Source organism: Triturus cristatus, chromosome 7 (assembly GCF_964204655.1).
Source record: "Triturus cristatus chromosome 7, aTriCri1.1, whole genome shotgun sequence".
In the NCBI taxonomy this organism is placed as follows: domain Eukaryota; kingdom Metazoa; phylum Chordata; class Amphibia; order Caudata; family Salamandridae; genus Triturus; species Triturus cristatus.
Window position 1 is genome coordinate 1,146,875,207 of NC_140590.1, and position 21,575 is coordinate 1,146,896,781.

Consider the following 21,575-nt stretch of genomic DNA (forward strand, 5'->3'; position numbering starts at 1 on the left):
TAGTCTTGAATCCACCTCACGCCTGTTTACTCACCACTATCCACTCCCTGCCCTTTTATCTCACTCTGGGGGTTCCTTTCCATCCCAGCTTTCTCCCTTTATCATGGTTTAATCGCTTTCTCCTTCTTTCCTCCTAGTGTGTTTTTCACTCTCTTGATCTGGGTCAAAACTTTATGAGGAAAATTAAGTATTTGCCCCAAAAATGAGAGTTGATGGGCCTCACCTGTAAACTAAGTACTGCCTGTCACCCACTTTGCATTGAACCCTTCCATGCTCCTCTTTGGGAAACAGGGCATCTCCGGACTTTCAATGTCAATATGAGGGTGGGGGCATATGTGGCACTAGGGATCCTGTCACATGATGCCCGGTACAGGGGGCACCATTACTTCCTGGTTTCCCCCTTCAAGTGGTGTGCAATCACACATTTGAGTCCTGAAAGAGGAAATGTCATGCTTTTAGCCGGTGGAATAAGTGAGTGACCATGTATGGATGTTAACAGGTGCAGTTCTGCACGGGGTGGGGTATCCACGGGACACTTGTAGGGATCCCACCCCTCATACATTGCAATCACCCTTTAGATCCTAATCTCTATGCTGATCATTTCCTTCATGGACTATATGGCTCCTCCTTCTTACCTGGGCTCCCTGCTTACTCCATTGCTATCCCTTCAGGCCACCTCTAATGTCTCCCTCACCCCACCTTCTCATCCGCCTCTCTTGCCTCCTCACTGGCCTTCTCTCCAGCACCCCTTCCTGTCCCTTTTTCTACCATGTAGTGCACAAATACATCCACAAATGTGCTCCTCTCTATCTATACTCTCTTGCGTATCTACCTGTTCCCACCAAGCTCCTTCCATCCTCTTCTCAGGTCTTGCCAGCAATGCGTGCAAGGTTCGCTTGGCGGACGGTTATAGGGTACCATTCGCCAAGATTATACCAGGAGATTATAATGGGTACCACGCAATGCCACAATTATTGATTGTGAATTTAATATAATAAGATTCGAATTTTACCTGGCTGGACTTCGTTTTTGCCTATACTACACCCCTTTACAGAGCCAACGTGCTTAAATTGAGCCGGTGGTTTCCGGTGCTCGGCGTCGGCTCTTAATTGTCAGCACCTGCGTTTGTGACCATCTAAAATAAGGTGGCACTGCCTAGATAATTTAGAAATTACCACAACAGTTAATTATTAATGCTATATTCATTAAAAGGGGATATTACCTCCCGCTCAAGCCAATCTTATAGCTTTGGGGGCCTGAAATATTCTGAATTGTCACACTTGTAGAGTGTGATGGTTAGTAGTTGTGTTGTTACTGTCACTGGCAACATAGCAGGGCAAGGTGTGGTGTAAGCTGCAGTGGCCTGACAAGAGCCCTGGCACTTATGTTTTTCACAAATTAAGCACTGCAGAGCCCTTAGGGTTATGTGCCCGATTGATAAAACAATTGTCTGGCAACATATAAATGTGCAATGTATGAGGAAAAATGAAATGCTTCCCTCCTGTTTCTGGATTTTCATTTGGAAAATAAAAAAAAGAAAACTGTTTGGTGTAGGGCTCCGCCATCTTGGCGGAGCCCAGCACCAAACAGCGAAATTTATAGACAGGAATCGTCATGACGGCAGTTCCTGGCAATGCTTTATAAATGGCCACCTGGCTGGCAGTCATTTATAAATCTGGGGGGCGGTCCTTCCACCATGGTGACGGAGTAATGTACTCCGTCGCCCTAGCAGAACATCGGGCCATCCGTCAGGACTTAAATCAGTCCCTATATCTTACTGACTGTCCATTATTCTACCATTAATCTCCACACCAGTTTTTTCATCCACCTCTTGCAGTCTGTCTGTCCATCATTCTGTTGTGAATCTACACATGCATGTCCTAATCCAAACTCATTTCCCTCCAGTTGTGATTCTACTCACCGTTTGAACTCGTTCCGATCTCCGGCCTGCATGAGCGCCACAATGGTGTTGGTCACGGAGGTGCCGATGTTGGAGCCCATGATGATAGGGATAGCAGATCGTACTTCAAGCACTGAGCGGGCGGAAAGAGTGAGATGAGTTTGGCATGAAGCACTATGATGCATGGACAATAAATACATGAAGCAGGTATCGCGCAACTGGTTTAGGGTAGCCAACATGGAAAGCGGGAAGGTCACAATGGGTGAAAGAGAGCAAACAAGGTATAGTGAGGCATCGAGAGAGCAAGCATGGTACTGTGGGGTATGGCTCCATGGTGAGCCGATATGGCGAGCTGGCATTGATTCCGGCAGAGACAGTAGACATCGCACAATGTGACATTTGGATCAATCTTTCAGAACAGGCACACCACAAAGAGGCAAGATGAGTGGCCATGGAGTGGAGGCATGATTAAAGATATAGAGGTCAAGAATATCAAAAGGGGGAGCAGCCAGGAAGAATTCTTGTAAGCAGGCACGAAAAGCAGGCATAGGAAGAAGGTACATGATTTGGAAGGTATATTATAAGAAGTCATAGCATGATAAAGATTGGGGGGCAGGGATGCTTAATTTCAGACCCACACCCTCTTTTTCTCCTGATATTCCACAAATAGACTGCGTAAGTTAATCGTCAGTTAATGTTCCACAATAGACACATCAGGGGCTGTATTACTGGAAGTGCCCCTTGGCAAAACGGGCGTGTGCACTCGGTTTGTGAACCCCAGGGCATTTAGGTGTTATACAAGGGGCCGCAGACACTTGTGCGGTCCCTGCTGTAATACTGATAGTGCTGGCGCACATGTAGTGCCATCGCTATTGTGAGAGGGTGTTACATCATTTGCAATCGCGTGGCCCCATGCAACTGAGGGAATCACTTTGACTCTGTGCCCACGCCGTAATACCGATGCGGGCGCATAGGCAAACATTCCCTTATGGGGCGCACTGAAAGTGCACCACAAAAGGTGGCACACTGTCAGTGCGCCCCCTGAGAGGCATCCCTCTTGAGGGATAAAGGAGGGGTCCCATGAAACCCCACATGGGACTCCCCAGACATCCTACTGCAGGCAGGTGTAATCACTCACTCCACCCGCCTGCAAGGGGACCTGTAAAGCCTACTGAAATTGTGGGCGGGTTGCTGCCTGTACTGTGAAACACGGAAACGCTTTTAAACAGCTGCTCTGTATTTCACCTGAATGTGCTGCCGCAGGGCAGCGTGAGTTCGCGGCTGCACTGGGGTCAGAACATTCTTCTTTCCATGTTTGTGGTCGTCACACCTGTTTAAATGTGGGCCGTGGCACAAACAGGGAAATTGAGCCCTTCAATTAATACGGGCCAACCTCCCCCTAATGCAGGTGAGCTACCCCAGGAGGAGTGGTGCGTTTGACTGTTGATCCTGCTTCCCTGCTCCAACATTTGCTTTCTTGTGACTCTGTGCCTACCCTAATGTCCACTCAGCATTCTCAGTCTGACATGACACAAGCCAACCTCTGTGTTAGGTACCACAGAGCCTGCTGGATACAATGCACATCTAAAGGAAGTTCCTGTGTGTTCTTTTGTCTATTTAGGGTCAAACCAGTGTATGAGGCTTTACCAGTCTTACCCGTCCCCTCCATATCAGAAATGCGAACGACTTCACTGATGACACAAGTTTTTGACCCTTTATCAAAGAGGGCATATGGGAGAACCGTTCCATGCCCCATCGGGTTTCCATACTTTAAAATTAAATATCCAGGGCCTCTCTAGCAGGCGCGCAACACCCATTGGACTCGCAGGGCTTCAGCCCCCCCCGTCGTGTGTGGCAGCCCGGGATGAGACAGCTTCCCGGGCAAAAAAGCAGCCGCACCCGAGCACTTCACAGGTCTTTTAAAGACCATTTGCATGTTAACGAGGCCTTGCTGTTGTTTCACCCCTTCTAAGAGCCCCTGCAGCTCCACTCTGCCTATTGCTTAAAGTTCAGCCCCCCCCGAAATTTTTGCTCAGCCCCCCCCGAAATTTGGCTCTAGTTGCGCCTCTGCTCTCTAGTGCACATGGTTGGTTCACTGGACCGAGACCACCATTGGCGGTGAAGCCAGAATCTCTTGACCGTGACAGGTAGAATTCAAGACACTGGTCAAGGTCGCCTGGGTGTCTCATGGACAACATTAAAACTTTAATCTCAACTTGTGGCTATCAAGTTATCAGCACTTTAATGTACTGTTACCCTACTTTAATTAACATGCATCCAATTTATTTGAACTTCAGCTTATTGTTCAACATAACTCTTTAAGGAGAAAAGAGTTTGAGTGGAAGATGTGTAGTGAGTTCCCCAGGAATACTTTACAGCACCAACGTCTGAGTATTCTCTGACCTTAGGGACACATCTGTATACTTATACTTTGACGTATTTCTGCACTCCATACAGGTCCACACCTGTCAATGGCACTGGAATGCCAGGAAATAAAATCTACCATATTTTTCCTGTAAAAGTGTTCTGCAAAACCAATCTGCAGAACAGTCTCTGAACCACAAAACGCAGGCACTTCCTGAAGTTTCTTATTGACTGAACCATTGTACCGGTTAGTGGTAGTGTCATTAAACTATGGCTTTTTTCCTGTACTCTACTTTTCTACAGCTTTGTGGGGTTTATTAAAGAGTTATTCAATTTCAAGCAATAACTAAACATTCATCTTCATTCATCGGTATTATGATTATAACTTGGGCTCCTGGTTTCTTGGCATTTATATTTTTTAACATTTCGGTCTGTATTCATCCCTGTTTATTTTGTGCCCATCTTATCAGTATTTATTTATATTTTTGATGTTTCTGAATAAATGAAGTTGTAAAATCATATATTTCCATATTTATTTCACTGATAAACGTCCACTGGTGCTTTGAGACCTGTAGTGTTTTAGCAAATTAAGCAGCTAAATATAACAAAACAAAATACTATTGAGTAAATATTATCATTATACTACAAATATATATTGACATATGGCTATATTTAAGAAAATGTCATCCTGCGTTTTTTAACTACCTATGCTATTTATCTGCTCAGCTGTTGGTCTGGAATTCATGAAAGACACCATAGACAGTCACTCACAAGAAGCCCAATTTTCTGTTTTTTTCCGCTTTTAAAAATATATCCAGAAAAGAAACACGTAGTTTTCTGTCTGTATTATCTGTAAAATTACATTTGCGTTATACCATATATGACTCAACCTTCCCTCTCACTACCATAAACCTGGCCTTAGTGCCTTGACTAAACTAGCCAGAGAGTTGAGGAGGCTATGGAGACCCTTTTTATTTCCTAGACCCAGTACCCTACTCCCTGATCAGTAAGGAACACATTCACGCATGCCTTTGATATTGATAGGTGGTCCCTGCAACTTCAAGAATGCGGGAAAAAGCCTGACAACCTGCACTTATGCCAAGCAGTACCTACCTCCCTTAGTCCATCCTAGCCATGACCCCTTGTTATTCTCCCACTTATATGACTGTATGTTTGAATACTGGTCTCTATCTTTTTAGATGAACTTATATCTTGTAATACTTTGTCCTGAAGAAGATTGGGTGATCCAACTCAATACCACCGAAACACTGCGTCGACAACTTGTGATGATATTTGTTATCCTTTGTATATTATGGTATTCATTAGCTCTTTGATTGTGAAGATCAGAGGAATTTGTTTTTATAAAATATCAGATTACTGTATTACGGAGATATTTTATATTGATGGAATGTTGCATAAAATATAAACAATGTTTTAAAAAAACAACTTTTAGAATTGATACACTATTGTATTATATGAAGGCAATGCTGGATACAGTATATTTTTACTTCTGAGTATAGTTGTGGACTGATAAAGGATTGATTATGTTGAATAAATTTGACATTTTTACATTAAGCAGTGTTCAGTGTCAAGAGAGTTAAGTGTATGGTAATGAATGTTGGATTTCTTTTGAGGATGTATATGAATATGCAGCGGTGACAGTAAGAGTGTGAAACACAAAAGGGATCCTTCTTTGATTTTATACACATTCACACATGCCTTTAGTAATGCAGGTGGTACCTACAACATCAAGAATGCGGGAAAAAGCCTGACAACCTACACCTATGCCAGCAGTACCTACCTCCCTAAGCCCATTCTACCCATGTTCCCTTTCTTTTATCCCAGTTGAGCCAACTATCTGCATATCCCGCAGTCTCTGCCACCTCTTGCCCCTCAATCCCTTCTGGCTCCCAGCACCACCACCCATAGACCCTACCCCATGCCCCACGTTTCCTCCCCACGTCCCTTGCTAGGATATACTCACATCCAGAGGAGACCATGCTGACAATGATGGAGGTGGAGGTGCTGGAGCTCTGGACCAGCACTGTCACAAGGATGCCCACCACCAGGCCGGCCACCGGATTGGACAGGATTGCATTGTCCTTGAAGATGTCACCAGCCACCTTCCCTGCACGAGACACAGAGAGAGGGTGAAACCGATTGGACCCCAGACAAACACACTGAAGAGAATGGGACAAGAAAACAAGGATGGAGAAAAACAGGCATCAGGGACAGAGAGAGCTCAGGAGAAACAGCGGTACAGGACAACCCTGCGATTCCAGACAGAGGAAGAGATGAGCGAAAAAAGAAAGAGGATTGACCGCGAAAATGAGTCGTCTTTTAAATGTAAAGTCATGAAAAGTGTAGAGAAGAGAGGAACATGGATAGTAAGCGGCACTTAACGCTCTTTTGCTGTTTCTCTTCTTCCTCTACCAAATGAATAGACCAGATTCCTTGTTTCCCAAATTAATTCTGCTTCCTGCACCTTCTCTTAATTCCTCCGAAATGATTATATATTTTTTATTTTATTCAAGCACTACACTGGTGTAACGGTTAATGTCCATGGGTAAATGTATCTCTGGGGAACAGTCTCACGAGGAATTGTTCTATAGAAAGTGCTCTGACACCACTTTAGATAGAGAAGCACTATATAAAGAACCTTATTTAAATAAACCGAAAAATGGACATACAGCCAGAGAGAAACTAAATAGGAGAAAAAACGGCACACAACACAATTACAAGGATTTGATGTCAGAATCGAAAGAATTAGGCAGCTAGCGGATGGTGGATTGAGACTCCAATAAGAGCTATTTTCCAAAAATGGTGCTGTGTTCTAGCAGAGAAATCTCTGGTAGCACTCTCGTGATAGATTTTATTTTATGTTCTCATTTCGTGAGCCAAACTATTTCAGCGTCTCCTGAGCTGATGAGGTCGTTCTCAATGTCTATCCACCCTAACAGATACTTTAAACACTTGCCAGCAACGTACAGGCTTAAATCTCCCTTCTGGTATAATCTGCTGTGTTATTTCAATGGTAATGTGTGAGTAGTCTCTTGACTGTTGTCTATAATGATTTGTGCAGTTGGCTTCCCTGTTCTTCGATGTCCACTCCACTCGTAGTGCGAGCCCTGTTACACGGGCCACTTGCCGTACAAGTAGTCGATGAAAAGAAAGAGGGGTGCACTTTGTTTAAGGACGTGTGATCCTTTCTTGCCTGCGAGTCAGTGTCAGGATAGGTCCTGTCGTGCTTTCTTGTGATATTCACTAATCCACTCCAAGAAAGTAAGATATTATTCCATTACCCATTAATTCCTTTTGACCCACATTCCCACCATTGAAGTGCTCATCACTGTCACCCACACCACTTGACCTACCATCTTTGACACCTGATGGCGAACTCCTTACTCTAAAGGATCCCAAGGCGCGACGTCATCAGGCCTACACCAGCTCTAAACTAACTCTAACCCCAATGGGGGCCCTCACCGTGAAGCCAACCTTCTCCCAGACCCTCATAAGTATTACATATTTAATGATATTACTATTAATGAAATTAAACTAATAACTACATTGCACCGATACAACCCAACATTTTACAAATCCTAATTAATTATGTTCATAATAGTTAAAGTAAATTCAAATGTGGAACACTTACACATGTTTAAAATGTGAGAATATTCACTCAATTGATTTTTTAAAAGCATACCCTAACCCTAGACATATATTAATGTGACAAATTATACTAAAAATAGGGAACCATCATTTTAAACTATTGTATATATTAAATTCAGATGCTGCCTGCAATTAAATTAATGTAATAATTTGTTTTTAATTACTTGTTTGTATTAAAAATGAAAAACAACCCCTAACACCAACCCATGAAAATAATTTTTATTCTGTTTTTACATACTTCATGTTATTTAATTTGGTCATTTTAACGTTTAATCCACCTAATCTACTGTGAGTTGTAGTAGGTAGGTAGAAAACAAGTTTATTTAGACATTTGTCCATAAAAGATGTGAAAAACACATTTTACAATGTGAGCTGTAGTTAGTACTAGGCCGTGTGAGGACACTTGTTGTTACTGGTTAGAAGTATCAACAGCGGGCTGGCTGTAGCCAGAGGCGTGGCCAGGCGCTGTCCTGGGTTATTTGACTAGTACATTTGTATGTGAGTGAATTAATTAGAGGTATTGTTTGCTTTTGCTGATAGCTAATAGACACCCTCTGGCTTATCTGGAATGTGTTGAGTGAGTGTAATGAATCTTGTTTGACCTGCACTGTTGCGTCTTGATTACGGGTAAGTCGTGATGACGTGGTGAAAGTTGTTGTGGATACACAGATATCCACCACTGCAAAACTGCGCCCTATTATTTGTGTGTAAGGTGTTCTGTCTAAGGTGGTTCATGGTAGTTTGTGTGTATTTGAAAGTGCTGTTGTGAGCACATTAGTTCTCAGCACTATGACGTCTGCGGCGTGTTGTTTGCTGGCACACTGTGCTATGTTAATTTTTAATGCAATTGGAGCTCCAGTTCAGCTTTTGAGGCATATCCCAGATGAGGTGGGTACATGTGCTATGTTCTGTCGAAGCATACAGCTTGGCTAACCTCGCCAGCATCATAACATCCAACTGATATTGTTAATTTGCTAACAGTAAACAAATTAAATAGCAGCAATTTACAGCAAAAGACAGCTTTGATTGGTAGAAGAGCCAAGAAACCCAACATGTTGACATGTGCAGCAGTGTTTGCCTCCATCTTTGTTGCTGTTTCTATGTGCATCCAGGAAGGCTGCCTGTTGAATGGCCAAAACTTCAGGGAGGATAGCCAGGGTCAACATCGGGTGTAGATTCAGCCTTCTTCAAGGGCCGGCCAAGCATACCAGCGCGCTTTGCATGTTCCCCACCAGGCTGCACTACACAGCCTGGTGGAGAACATGCCCAGCCTCCCATTCCCCATCTGAGCGCCGAGCAGTGGCGCTCAGACCAATCACAACACTGCATTACAGCGTTGTGATTGGCTTAGGGGAGTAGCCAGTGTGCTTCCGGCGGAGAGACGACTTGAGACGTGGTGACAAGGTAAGTGTTTTTTTTATTACTTTGTAACCCCTCCTCCGTGACCCCTCCCTCACCCCTTCTATCTCTCGTGCCCTGCCAGTCACTAGTGCCCAAACCTGCGTTAACCCCATTATGGTACTGCCACCCCCACCCCCAAAAAACCCACCATATCCACCACCTGGGCAGCCAAAATCAGGCACACTCTGCAGTTCCAGTTACTACTTTGGAATAAAACACCCACCCCCCTCCCAAAAAAAAAGACTGTTGGCCAGGGCGGATCCAGTGGTAATTTGTGAAAAAAGTGCAGGAGCTCATAGTGCAGCCAGCTCTGCTGAATGTCAGAGCTTGCAGACTCTTTAAATCCCCGAATTCTTCTTTTGTCACCTTTTTCTTATCTTCCTCTTTCTCCTAATTTATGCTTTTTCTGTCTCCTTCTCTCTTGCTCCTATTCAAAGTGTACTAATGGAAAATAAGACCTGATCCTCAAGAATGAATGCTGATGCTCACCACCTGCCACCATTGGCAGTTATTGTCTGGCAATACAGCAGGCAGCATAAGCACAGCAAAATGAAGTCCTGGGGGCCTATTATGTTTAGGGTGCACTTTCCCCATTTGAGCCCGGCGCACCTGTTTTAAAACAGGTGCGCCAGACGCAAACAGGGAAAGTGCACCGTATTACTTTGGATGGGCTGTCCCCAGGGCAGTCACGAACTTGCGCTGCCCTGGCAGCAGCGCATTCAGGTGAAATACGGAGCAGCTATGAAGCATCCGCTCCATGTTTCACTGTGCACTTCCATTGTTTGTGCTCAGCGCACGTGTTTTAATGTGTGCCGGGGGCAAACAGGGAAAGTGCGGCTACATTGAAGGGGCTGCCCCCCAGGGCAGCCACGAACTTGCGCTGCCCTGGCGGCAGCACATTCAGGTGAAATACGGAGCAGCTTTGAAGCATTTACTCCATGTTTTATGTGCACCAGCGCTATAGGTATTACAGAAGGGGACATACAAGTGTCTGTGGCCCCTTCTGTAATACCAAAGTGCCCCGGGGCACGCAAAGCAGGCACAAACGCCCGTTGCACCCCCAGGGCACTTTGTGTATTATGGCCCGGTGCACTATCCTTGTTGTTGTGCCGAGCGCACCTTTCAAAAGCTTACAAGGAGAGTGCGCTACATTTTATTGAATGCGCTGCCCCCAGGGCAGCAGCGAAGTCATGCTGCCCTGGGAGCAGCGCATTCAAATGAAATACGGAACATCTTTAAAACAGCCACTCTGTGTTTCACTGTGCAGGTGGCAACACGCCTGTACCTTTAAAGGGGATTAGAGAACCCCGTGCAGGCGGGTGCAGTGAGTGACTGCACCCACCTGAAAGGGGATGACTGGGGGGTCCCTTTGCCCCCTCCAGAGGGCTGCCATCAGGGGGCGCACTGACAGTGGGTGGCGCACTGTCAGTGCGCCTCCTGACAGCTTCTTTGCCTCTGTGCCTGCATCTATAATACTTTATTATACGGATACAATGGTTCTGTCGGGGAATTACAATTGCTTTGGGATGTTCACAATATAAATGCATTACATGTAACATGTATCCATGATTTAGGAAAAGCAATGACAACACCCAAGCAATACTTTTGAATCGATATTTTTAAGAAAGAATAATGAATAATTAGGGCTACAAAAATACAATTGACAGAAATGTGAAGAAGAAGTGACATGTAAAGGTGAATACAAACGATACACTTAATACACTTAATATAACAAACACGATTGGGTAGAAGTAATTTTTGGAAGATTGAGTCCATATACTTGATCACATACGCATCCTGTTCATGTATGAATTGGTTTTGGAACTGAGACGTTGTGTGGACTCATGGTGTACGTCGACGTTTCGACCCTATGTTAGGCGCAAAATTTTAAAAAAGCGTCACGGCGGGTCTTCCTCGGGACGAAGGGGTAGAAGTGTAGCCTATGGGGTAGAAAGGAACTTCTTTAAGGGTGTGTACTTGTCATTACAAGTAGTTAAATAAGTGTTCAGTAAGTAATTAATGCTTACCCTGCGCAAAAATCAATCACTGCGCGTGCATTGGGCTTCTAATTAACGAAGGTCGGTATGAATTGACCTAAAGGATAATATCAAAAGTGTGGTAGTTTCAGAAACTGGCCTTATCAAGAAAGCCAAGGTTAATAAACACAGTGTGTGTGCTAGATTATATAAATGCAATAAAGGTGAAATAGCTTCAAAAAGCTGTTAGTTGAGATGAAGCTCAGACGACTAAATCGGACTGGTTCGAGTAAAAAAAGGCATGCAGTGCATTTAAAGGCTCCGAGTATGGACATAAAAAGGGATTCAGAGTGCTCCCCGGACAAAAGATTATATCTGGTGTTCAAAGGTCAAGTATTCTATTTCAAGGCTACACGCTCAAGGGTTAAATACACATACCTCCAGAGTGACACGGGTCATGAAAGTCTGGGAGGGTTGCCAGGTGATTAAATCCTTTAAAGCCAGTCGAGTAATTTTACTGTAACGAAAATGAAGGGGTTTAAAAAGGGTGTCTGTTTAAATGATTAAGGAGGGTCAAGGCTAGAGACTTCGCACTTACCATGATCTGGTGAAAAAGCATCTCTCCAGCTCTCAGTCCGAAGCAGTACTGAGGCGAGAGAAGGGAAACTGTTTATATGCGCCAGTAAACGTGCCACAGACGTGCACGTTCACCCATGACGATGCAAAAAGTGTCACTGGCTACACCTGTGTAATTGCAAGGGATGTGATGTAAAAAGAAAGGCGCGTGAAAACCTGAGTCAAGGGATGTGCTGAAAATCATGTGTGCTGAAAAACACAGGTATAACACAAGTTGATTACGTATGATAAAAGTTAGCACAATAATCATGTTTTGGTGCTGGGTAGACACAGAAGAACTGAATTGCAGCCGATTATTTGGTTTAAACAAATATAAAAAGTCCTCGCTGGGCTGAAACTTCTGTTTGGCATCAATTATCAGCAAGTGAATAAATCATGTTATAGTGCTGGGTAAACCAATTATTTAAACAAATTATAAATGCCTCGCTAGGCTGAAAAGAACGAGATAACATTTCTGTTTAGCATCAAAGAATGTGACATATTTTCCAACACGAAACATCAAGTTGCAGCAAGTAAAAAGATCATAGTTTGGTGCTGGGTAAACACAGAGGAATTAAATTAAATTAAAGCCAACTATTTAAACAATTATAAAATACTGGCTAGGCAAAAGCGAACGAGATAACATTTCTGTTTGGCATCCAAGGATGTGACACCTATAATATCTTAAGGAGGAATTAAAACAGATTGAAAAGCATTCTTATTCAAGCAAAGGCAAGAGATGTAATATGTGCGTTTTCAGGGTACCTTTGAACAGAAAAATAAATGACATGTATTTAAATTGTGTGTAAAAAAAAAAAATGGAGGAATTTTTTACACTAATGTGATGAGGGTAAATTATCAAGAGGAAAAACATATGCACATTGAGTTATATAGAACGGTTGGACAACAAACATTAAATCCTTTGTAAAAAGGTTCTACAGTTTTGTCATTTGTTTATATGTCTCCTCCTGTTCGTTTAATCCATTTTTAACTGAGTCTAGCAGATGAATCCATCTGCACTCTTTGAAGTTGAGTGTTTGCAGTATGCTCCCACCCCTGGGATGAAGTGTGGCCTTTTCAATTACCCACCATTGTAGGTCGTCAGCAGTGTGTTTATTTGTGGTGAAGTGGTCAACCAATGGTGCTCCTTGTACGTTACATCTGATTCTACTCTGATGTTGTAGAATCCTGATCTTTACTTTTTGGGTTGTCTGACCGACGTAGATTTTTCCACAAGGGCATTTGATGGCATAAATCACATTGTGACTATTACAGTTACTATGATGTTGTAAGTGATATGTTTTGCCCAGGTGTTGAAAAGTCATACCTGTTAATGTAGTTGCACAGGCCTTGCACGTGCTACACTTGAAATGTCCAATTAATGGTGGTAAATTAAATTGTTGTCTCAGGTCTTGTGGTTTCTTGGTTTCGAGGAAAGAGCTTACTACATAGTCTTTGATGTTTTTGGCTCGTTTAAAAGCAAACATGGGCTTCTCCTGTATTCCAATCTCAGTACTTATTAAATTCCAATATTTAAGTAGTACCTTCTTTATTTCGTGACTGCGTGTGTTGAAGGTGGTCACACAAACCAGTTTTTGAATATCTTCTGTGTGTGGTTGTATTTCCAGAAGAGTTTCTCTGGGTCGGTACCATGCTCTTTTTCGTGAGCGATTTAACAGTCCCTTAGGGTAGCCACGGTCCCTCAGCTTTTTTATGAGGATGTCTGTTTCTTTGTAGAAGTCACTTCTTTTGGAGCAGTTCCGCCGTAGTCTAAGAAATTGGCCATACGGTAAATTATCCCTGAGACTTCTTGGATGATGTGAATTATATTTCAGGGTGGTATTTCGTGCAGTGGGTTTGGTGTAAAGGGTGGTGAATAGTCTTCCGTCCTCATTTTGTATTGTTATATCCAAGAAGTCAATGGTTTGATTATTGTGGGACATGGTGAACTGTATGTCATTGCTGCGTTCATTGAGCCATATTTTGAATTCTAGTAGGCTTTGTTCACTCCCTGTCCATACCATAAGCACGTCATCGATATAACGCTTCCAGATTGAAATGTTGTTTAGGTAGGGATTGGTCGAATCGTAGAGAAACATGTCCTCGTATTCATCCATGTACAGATTGGCTAAGCTAGGAGCGAATCCGGCTCCCATGGCCACGCCTTTACATTGCACGTAGTAGTTGTTTTGGAAAATGAAATAGTTCTTTTTCATTGCGATTTCAAGTAGATCTACCAAGAACTCAGTTGGGATCCAGACAGGTGTTGGTCGTTTATCCAGTGTCCTCTTTATAACTTGAATGGCATGTTCTTGGGGGATACTGGTGTACAATGAAGACACATCAAGGGTAGCTAGAAATTGAGTTTCCTTATCATAGGGTTGATTTTCCATTATTTGTATTGTATGCATGGTATCTCGGAGGAAGGAGCGAGTTTCCATTACAAATGGTTGGAGAAAACTGTCCAAAAACTGATTGAGGGGCTCGAGGATTGATCCACAACCTGATACAATGGGTCGACCAGGTGGATTGTGTAAATCCTTGTGAATTTTTGGCAGAGTGTATATGGTCGGTATTCTAGGGTCCTTTTTGTTTAGAAAATTATACTCGTCTTGGGACAGAAAGCCTTCTGTCAAACCTCGTTGGGTGAGTGTTTTGATGAGTGCACTAATTTCCATGGTGGGGTTTTTTGTTATTCTTTGGTAGCTTTCAGTGCAGCTCAATTGTTTTTCGATTTCTGTAATATAGGCTTCAGTGTTTTGTATTACTACGGCACCACCCTTGTCGGCTGCTTTGATCACAATTGAAGTATTTTTATTCAACGAGTGTAATGCCTCTTTCTCATCTTTGGATATGTTGTATTTAATGTATTTCTTTTTGTTGAGGAGATCCATTATTTCTTCCATTACGATTTTTTCATATGCCAGGATCTTTTCACTCATCTGATATGTAGCTGGTAGGAATGTTGAAGCTGGCCTAAATTCCGTGGCTGATGTGCGTTTGGTCCAATTTTCATTATTCCTGAAGTGGTATTTGAGGCGTATTTTACGGAAGAATTGTTGGAGTTCAAGTTTGATATTAAAGTTGTTAGGAGTGGTGGTTGGAATGAATGATAGACCTTTACAAAGTATATTGTATTCACTTTGTGTCAAAATGTGGTTAGAGATGTTAATTATGGGATCATTGGAGTTACTTTGCGTAGATGGTTCATGTCTAGTTGTTTCAGGTGTCGTTTCTGTGGTGTTAGTATTTCCTGGTAACGATGAGTCTTCACGGTCATCAATGGAATATCCATGATATTCAACATTGGCGTTGTCCTCGTCTTGCAATTCTATTGCATCCATACTTGGAGAGTCTTCAGGTCCTTCATTGACGAGGTTAGTTGTAGGTTCATCTGGTGGAATGAAGTTAGTTATCGACTCATCCGGTGTGGTGTTGGCTGAGGTATTCATCTCACTCAGCGGAGGAATGGGTTCTTGTATCATTCCGGTAGTAATGCTGATTCTGTCATATTCCAGGATATCAAAGTTCTCTTCAGATAAGTGGTTGTCTTCAATGATTATTGGTAACTTGTGTGACATCTCCTCCTCAGGAGGTATGGTATCTGGTTCCACGGGGGTCTCTTCCTCTATCACCACTTGTAAGTCTGTCTTCTGGTGTTGATTTCTCCATGATTGTCGTTCCTCTGGAATCTTACTCTCGTGTTGCCGCGTGGTCTGTTTTGGCCTCGATTCCATCTCGACGGTCTGTCCCAGTTGGTGTCCCTGTTCATCCATGTTTGCTCTCCTAAAAAAGGAACACTGCCTTGTGGGTCGTGGAAGCGTTGTCCCTGTTGGTCTTGAAAGCGTGTTTCTTGTTGATAGGATCTGCTATTTGTACTTGTGTTTGGTCTTTCACTTCCACTGTCAGATCCGCTGCCGAATGATGAGTTGGAAAGATTTGCGTATCTGCGATATCCTTGTCTTCCCCGGGTGGTGTAGAAACCTTGTGAATCCTGCTCGTAGTGGTCCTCACTTAGATATGGATAAGTCAATTTTTTATCATATGCTCTAATGTCTTTGCTGAGTTTTTCAAGTTTTTTGTTCAAAGTGGTGGTGTTAAATTCTATCAAAATTTTTTCAGTGCGTTCCAAGGCTTCCTTTGCGTTTGTGATTGTTCTATCTTCTAAGATTTCTCTTTTTAGTTCTGTGATTTCCTGTGTGAGTTTTTTGGCGTACTCAAGAGCCGTCTCAACCCCCAACACCATCCAGTGTCGGGAGCAGTTGTTCGCAACAAATGAGAAACCCTCTCGAAATTTAGGAATTTCTATGAAGATTGCAGGTTCGTTCCTAACCTGTAGGCCTTTTGGAATAATGTTTGCCTGTAGATATTTAGTTAGAAGGTGACCATGTAGGCGAGTACGTATTAGTTTTTTCTCAAGCCTTTCTAATTTTGAAATTTTTTCATTTAGAGTGGTATCGAGCGGCCCAGTTGGCTTTAATTTAATTTAATTCCTCTGTGTTTACCCAGCACCAAACTATGATCTTTTTACTTGCTGCAACTTGATGTTTCGTGTTGGAAAATATGTCACATTCTTTGATGCTAAACAGAAATGTTATCTCGTTCTTTTCAGCCTAGCGAGGCATTTATAATTTGTTTAAATAATTGGTTTACCCAGCACTATAACATGATTTATTCACTTGCTGATAATTGATGCCAAACAGAAGTTTCAGCCCAGCGAGGACTTTTTATATTTGTTTAAACCAAATAATCGGCTGCAATTCAGTTCTTCTGTGTCTACCCAGCACCAAAACATGATTATTGTGCTAACTTTTATCATACGTAATCAACTTGTGTTATACCTGTGTTTTTCAGCACACATGATTTTCAGCACATCCCTTGACTCAGGTTTTCACGCGCCTTTCTTTTTACATCACATCCCTTGCAATTACACAGGTGTAGCCAGTGACACTTTTTGCATCGTCATGGGTGAACGTGCACGTCTGTGGCACGTTTACTGGCGCATATAAACAGTTTCCCTTCTCTCGCCTCAGTACTGCTTCGGACTGAGAGCTGGAGAGATGCTTTTTCACCAGATCATGGTAAGTGCGAAGTCTCTAGCCTTGACCCTCCTTAATCATTTAAACAGACACCCTTTTTAAACCCCTTCATTTTCGTTACAGTAAAATTACTCGACTGGCTTTAAAGGATTTAATCACCTGGCAACCCTCCCAGACTTTCATGACCCGTGTCACTCTGGAGGTATGTGTATTTAACCCTTGAGCGTGTAGCCTTGAAATAGAATACTTGACCTTTGAACACCAGATATAATCTTTTGTCCGGGGAGCACTCTGAATCCCTTTTTATGTCCATACTCGGAGCCTTTAAATGCACTGCATGCCTTTTTTTACTCGAACCAGTCCGATTTAGTCGTCTGAGCTTCATCTCAACTAACAGCTTTTTGAAGCTATTTCACCTTTATTGCATTTATATAATCTAGCACACACACTGTGTTTATTAACCTTGGCTTTCTTGATAAGGCCAGTTTCTGAAACTACCACACTTTTGATATTATCCTTTAGGTCAATTCATACCGACCTTCGTTAATTAGAAGCCCAATGCACGCGCAGTGATTGATTTTTGCGCAGGGTAAGCATTAATTACTTACTGAACACTTATTTAACTACTTGTAATGACAAGTACACACCCTTAAAGAAGTTCCTTTCTACCCCATAGGCTACACTTCTACCCCTTCGTCCCGAGGAAGACCCGCCGTGACGCTTTTTTAAAATTTTGCGCCTAACATAGGGTCGAAACGTCGACGTACACCATGAGTCCACACAACGTCTCAGTTCCAAAACCAATTCATACATGAACAGGATGCGTATGTGATCAAGTATATGGACTCAATCTTCCAAAAATTACTTCTACCCAATCGTGTTTGTTATATTAAGTGTATTAAGTGTATCGTTTGTATTCACCTTTACATGTCACTTCTTCTTCACATTTCTGTCAATTGTATTTTTGTAGCCCTAATTATTCATTATTCTTTCTTAAAAATATCGATTCAAAAGTATTGCTTGGGTGTTGTCATTGCTTTTCCTAAATCATGGATACATGTTACATGTAATGCATTTATATTGTGAACATCCCAAAGCAATTGTAATTCCCCGACAGAACCATTGTATCCGTATAATACATATACCCAGGTTCTGAGGGACACAGGGTTACCCCATTATTTTGTATAAATGCATCTATAATACGGCGCAGGCGCAGAGGCAAAGAGATTCCCTCATTTGCATGGGGCCACGCAAATGAGGGAAAACCCTTTAGAGATAGCGCTGGCTCTATGTGTGCGCCAGCGCTATCTGTAATACAGAAAGGGCAGCACAAGCGTCTGCAGCCCCTTCTGTAACACGGGAGCACTCAAAGCGGGTGCACAATCCCGTTGCACCCCCGGGGACGGACTTTGTATAATAAGGCCCCTAGTCTTTTCCAACACTGCCAGGAGAGCTGAAAGAGAGTAACAGCTGTAGTTGTCTTACCTTCAGAATCAGCTTTCATGCCCCGCAGTTCCCCATAGAATGGCCCATGCAGTACTTGGCCAGTGTAGTGATCAAAGTAATGAAATATGTAAGTAGTAGCAGTCGAAGTAATGGTTTAGGGTGAAGTAATGTGGTTGAAGTAATGGTTAACAGAAGTGATTGATTTTAAGTACTGGGCATTTATCAGTTCTAATGGGTGAAAGACTATAGCCTTAGAGCCCGTCGTAGTATGACATTGTTCTGCATTCTGTCCATCAATTGTTGTTTTTGCATTTTGTCACCCCGAGTGGGACGGGTATGCTCAGATGTGAGTCCCGTGCTCTCCATGCCACTGGAGTCAAGCTATCCTGGCTGAAGAGGGGTGAAACCCCGAAACCGGTCCTAGAATGCTTGTTTCCAGTCCAGGGAGGACCTGGCTTGGCAGTTCGGGCTGGACTGTTTCCATGAGGCACAGGGTCAAGACTGATTTGCATATGGCTGGGTTCAAACTGGAATGGCATGGTGAGCAAAAAAACGATGGATTTAGGCCCAGATCTCTGTACTGGGGTGAATGTATGACATTGTTCTGCATTCTGTCCATCAATTGTTGTTTTTGCATTCTACCGCCATTAGAGGCCCACTCCAGCATTAAAGGCCCGAGCTGAAGGTGAGGGCCTTTAACAAGGAAGAGGGCCTTTAATGGCTGGTAGGGCCCGCTAAGGAGGGTTCCTAGGCTATTCGAATATTCCGCCCCTAAAAGGCAGAATGTTCTAATTTGTAAAACATAGGCCTCACAGAGCCCGAGGAGCTTAAAATTCCCTCAGGCTCCGTGAGGCCTTTTGTTCACAGCAATATCGCTCCGGCTTCTGCCAGCCATTAGAAGCCCGGAGCACTCTATTGCTTTCAATGGAGCTCTCAACAGTCCAATGTTCTAATATTCATTAGTAGCTATTATCTACTGATTGTGCTATTTTTGTAATCCAAAATTAAAAGTACATTCCTCATCAGAGACAGACAACATTTGTTCCGCCTCACCAGAGCACTCTTTCAAGGCTGTAAAAAAATCACATCTGAGCATCAAATGTTATCCTCTGTTTATCTAGCAACATGCTAGTTTATACAATAAATATTTCCTGAAAGCAGGCCTTCTTTCTTTTTAGTTGTCAGCTGCGATGCAATTTGTAATAAAACGCTTGTTACTGGCTCTAAATGTAGCTAGTTAGATCCTCCCGTGAAAATTTCAATTTACACCGTCAACAATTACTGCTGATTTCATACTAGCAGTGCTTGCGAGATACAGTCAAGCAAAGCGGAACAATCGCAAAAAACAATAAACTGAAAAAAAACATATTGGTAGTATAAGTTGTATGTATAATGTATCCCTATGGTGGAGGTAATTCCAATGGCGGGTTCTCATCCGGATGTAGCATTTTCTCCAGAACTTTGAGGGGTTTCCATTACCACACCCTTGATGTTCTGCATACAATGCAGCAATTTTCGTTAGTAATTTCTTTGAAAGCTACTAGGAGTCAATGTTGGTAATTTCCACGAAAAGCATGCATCTGGTTTATTTGGGTAATAAAAAACAGATCTTAATTAATAAATCGATTTTGATGCCCTCCGGCATAACATTAGTGCACAGTTTTGTTCCCTCTTTATTTGGAGAAAGCAGTCAATCCCACAAAAGCAGATTTCTAGAGAGTGTGGGTGAACATTTGCTAGTATACCTCTACACAATATATTTGACACTAGCTATGGGTGCTTTGCTGTCCTTTTGTTTTCTGATCTGTCTGTGCAGCCCACATGTGTTTATTTTCACTGGCATCAAAATATAGATGTATGTATATGACAGCCATCGTTAACCAAATTATGTGTTAAATTAATACTTATTCCACCAAAACTTTGTTTTGGCAGTTTCTTTGTATTTTAAATTACTTTAATTTTGATAGATTATATTTCTCAAGCATCTATTGCGTGAAAATGGCATTCATTTCTTAAAAAGTGAGTTGGATGCATGACTCTTGCCATTGGACTCTTCTAATGGGCTTGATCATCAACCCGGAGATAGTGATTCGCATTTGAATAAACTCCTGTCAAGGTTATGTTAATAATAAGGAGGTGAAAAGAAATGATTAAGTCATCATTTCTGCCGTATCATATACAGCAGACAAAACGAATTCAGATAGATTTTTTTTTTAAGTATTTACATTTTTCAAACACTTTAACAACAAACCGCAGACAACAATGACCCTTGACAATGAGATAGTAGATATCAAATGGTCTAATAAAAGAGCACACAACCTTACCCCTCTTATGTTGCCAAACAGGCCAAGTCCCCAAACAAGCTTCCAGGAGAGCTCCACCATCACACAGGTAATTCTCCTCTTATAGGGCCATCAGATCCCCCCCATCCCCGACTGCCTCCATCTCGACCATATTTTCAAATATTTAGTGGGGCAGCCACAAGCCTTGTAGACACTCTCCTGGGCTTGTGCGCATTGGTCCTTCCCCATAAACCACTCCTTGAGGGAGGGGGTGGGAGGGTTGGCACTTCTCCATTTTCTTTCGATGTTGCATTTGACCATCAACAGACCACGCCCCACGAGAGTCTGGGAGCTTCAATCACCATTCTACCTATCTATTATTTTCAACAACACAACTTTGGGATCCACGGGGAGAGCATGGCCCACCATGCACTCGTGTGTTGTGGCCCAATAGTGAGATGTAAGAGGGCAATCCCATCCGGTGTGCAGAGATGTGCCTCATGTACTCCCACATCAGTACTCCACCAGTTGTGGAGGAGTGTGGCTCAATGGTTAGAGTGGCAGACCCTGAAGCAGAGTTCTGGTCAGGGACCAGGGTTCGATTCCCGCCTCGGCGGGGCTCGGGCTCAATTTCCTCGGACCTGTCTATTCTCGCCTCGGTGCCTATTCTAATCACGGGCCCCACGCTGCAACTCTGGGCAATAGCTTGCTTAGCCTCCACACCGGCCCCAACAGCGCTAAGGATGCCTGGCTTCACCCTGGGGGTGCCCAGGAGTGGACACTTCACAGGGAAAGCCAGGAGGGGTTCCACAGCGGTATGAGTATCAGCGCCAGGAAACCGCAAAGGCGACACCGCAAGGTGGCCGTCTGGTGACAGTGCGCT

General features: G+C 43.0%; 1 protein-coding gene across 3 annotated transcripts in view; it reads right to left on the reverse strand.

Moving 5' to 3' along the window:
* The window catches only part of SLC34A1 (solute carrier family 34 member 1), a 148,516-nt gene that overhangs the window by 103,244 nt on the left and 23,697 nt on the right, over nucleotides 1-21,575 (reverse strand). For all 3 annotated transcript variants that reach the window (XM_085618342.1, XM_085618344.1, XM_085618343.1), the window contains 2 exons: nucleotides 6,249-6,392; nucleotides 1,922-2,033 (listed from right to left, as the gene is read on the reverse strand). In XM_085618342.1, the coding sequence (XP_085474468.1) occupies nucleotides 1,922-2,033; nucleotides 6,249-6,392 (256 nt within the window). The remainder of the gene's footprint in view (nucleotides 1-1,921; nucleotides 2,034-6,248; nucleotides 6,393-21,575) is intronic.